At 56.7% G+C, this 1,818-nt stretch overlaps 1 protein-coding gene across 1 annotated transcript in view; it reads left to right on the forward strand.

Moving 5' to 3' along the window:
• The window catches only part of EFCAB6 (EF-hand calcium binding domain 6), a 253,365-nt gene that overhangs the window by 171,940 nt on the left and 79,607 nt on the right, over positions 1-1,818 (forward strand). Inside the window, exon 21 of the mRNA XM_045290796.1 lies at positions 1,442-1,538. Coding sequence (XP_045146731.1) covers positions 1,442-1,538 — 97 coding nt within the window. The remainder of the gene's footprint in view (positions 1-1,441; positions 1,539-1,818) is intronic.

A 1,818-nucleotide genomic window follows, 5' to 3' on the forward strand; every position in this document is an offset into this window, starting at 1 on the left:
TTTTAAAAATATATTGATTAGCAGTTCACATGTAAGCTCTTTGCAAGTTGAAGCGTATCTAGTCCGGTTTTGTAAGTGTGTGCTGGGAGCTTGTTTTCTGTCTCCCCAACCTTGGTTTTCTGGGGTCTCTGGAAAAGAAATTGAACCAGGTATTATGTAGGGTCTGGACCACGCAACCTCTTTCTTCATCTTGGCCAGGACTGCATTCCTCACCCACACGCTTACTCGGCCACTGCCATGCCAAGCAGACACACAGCTGGGGGTCCACCCCGTGCACTGGAGGCGTGGCTATCCAGAGAGCTCTGTTCTCATTTCCATTCGCCTCCGACGCATGTGACCGCTGGACACTGACCAAGGAAGACCACAGAGGGACCGATGCATTTGAGTGATAGAGCTGGCCCCCAACAGTGAGTGTCCTGTGGGTGCCAAAATCTGTCTTGGCAGAAGTACGGCGAGTGCTCCTTGGAAGCAAAGATGGGGAGGCTTTGGGCATATAACCGGGAGAGGCCAGTCCCTGGAGAAGGACATCATGCTAGATAAAGCGGAGGGGCAGCGGGAAAGAGGGAGACCGCTGATGAGAGGGACGGATGCCGGGGCTGCATCGGCGGTCTCAAACGTGACAATGGTTTTGAGGACGCCACAGGACCGGGCAGCGTCTCCTTCTGACATACATCGGGTCGCTGTGGGTCAGTACCCAGCAACAGCTGCGACTAAGCGCAGGGTAGATGCAGCTCTGAGAGTGGGGAGCCCCCAGTTTCCTGGAGCAAGACCAGAGGGAACAGGCTACCAGGGTAGGAAGGTGCGTGGGCTTCCGCCGCTTTCCTGTTCCGGAACTGGCTTCTCAGGAGGCCCCATGGAGTGCCGGTCCAGCACCGGCTCAAGGTTAGCCTGCAGCTCGGTGGTTCCAAACTGCTGGCAAAGGGATCCGTTCCTGGGGGGCACTGAGTCCAAGCCGCTGTGCAGTTCCCAACAGCAGCAGGGTGAGGCACAGGGGCGGCTCTCAAATGTCGCTACCCTCCACGACAGTGCGGTTCAGCTCGGGACCTGCGTTTAAAAAGTCTCCAGCGTTGCCCGCCCCAAAGAGGAAACAGGATCGAACCCTGGCCGTCTTTCTGCCATGTGCTGGGAGGCTCCGCAGCCCCCCAACCCCACCCTCACCCCCGGAATCAATGAGCCCCGCTTGCTTTGTGAGCTGGGGAAACACAGGTTGAAAGGCCACGTGAGGCGGCTTCTCTCGCATGCCGCTGAGCAAAGCAGGCCCTGGCTTAAGAACGGAGTCAGACCAGATGCGAAGCAGCAGACTCCTCGTTGGTGCTTTGAAACAAATGAGGAGTGGGGTGGGGTGGGGTGGGGGTGGGGGCCCTGGGAGATTAATGAGCCCGTTAGAATTTAACTCCTGTTATTTATTCTCCTTCTGCTTACCCCCTCCCCTCCGTTTCAGACAGAAACAGAAAGTTACAGACTCTGAACTAGCAAGTGAGCAGGCCCATCAGTACCTTGTTACCAAAGCCAAAAACAGATGGTCGGACTTGTCGAAGGTAAGGAAGCCATCTCTCTCCTCAAAGGGAAAGACAAGCTATTTTGGGGTGTCGAGCCCCAGCTGCTGAGCTGGGAAGCCAGCTCTGCCTTCCCACCTTTGGTTCCAAAAATATTCCTTCCCGACTACATCTCCCCACGCCACCCCCACCCCCACACCCCCACCCACACACAGGCCAGCGGCTGCTTAGCAAGGGAAGCAGGTGCAGGTGGGGGGCCTATGGACGGAAGGACCAGTTGGGACTTCCCCTGGGCCAGACCTGGACACATACATGAAGACTA

This window comes from Echinops telfairi, unplaced genomic scaffold (genome assembly GCF_000313985.2).
Source record: "Echinops telfairi isolate 266 unplaced genomic scaffold, ASM31398v2 ScPeMD7_2;HRSCAF=8, whole genome shotgun sequence".
NCBI lineage: Eukaryota > Metazoa > Chordata > Mammalia > Afrosoricida > Tenrecidae > Echinops > Echinops telfairi.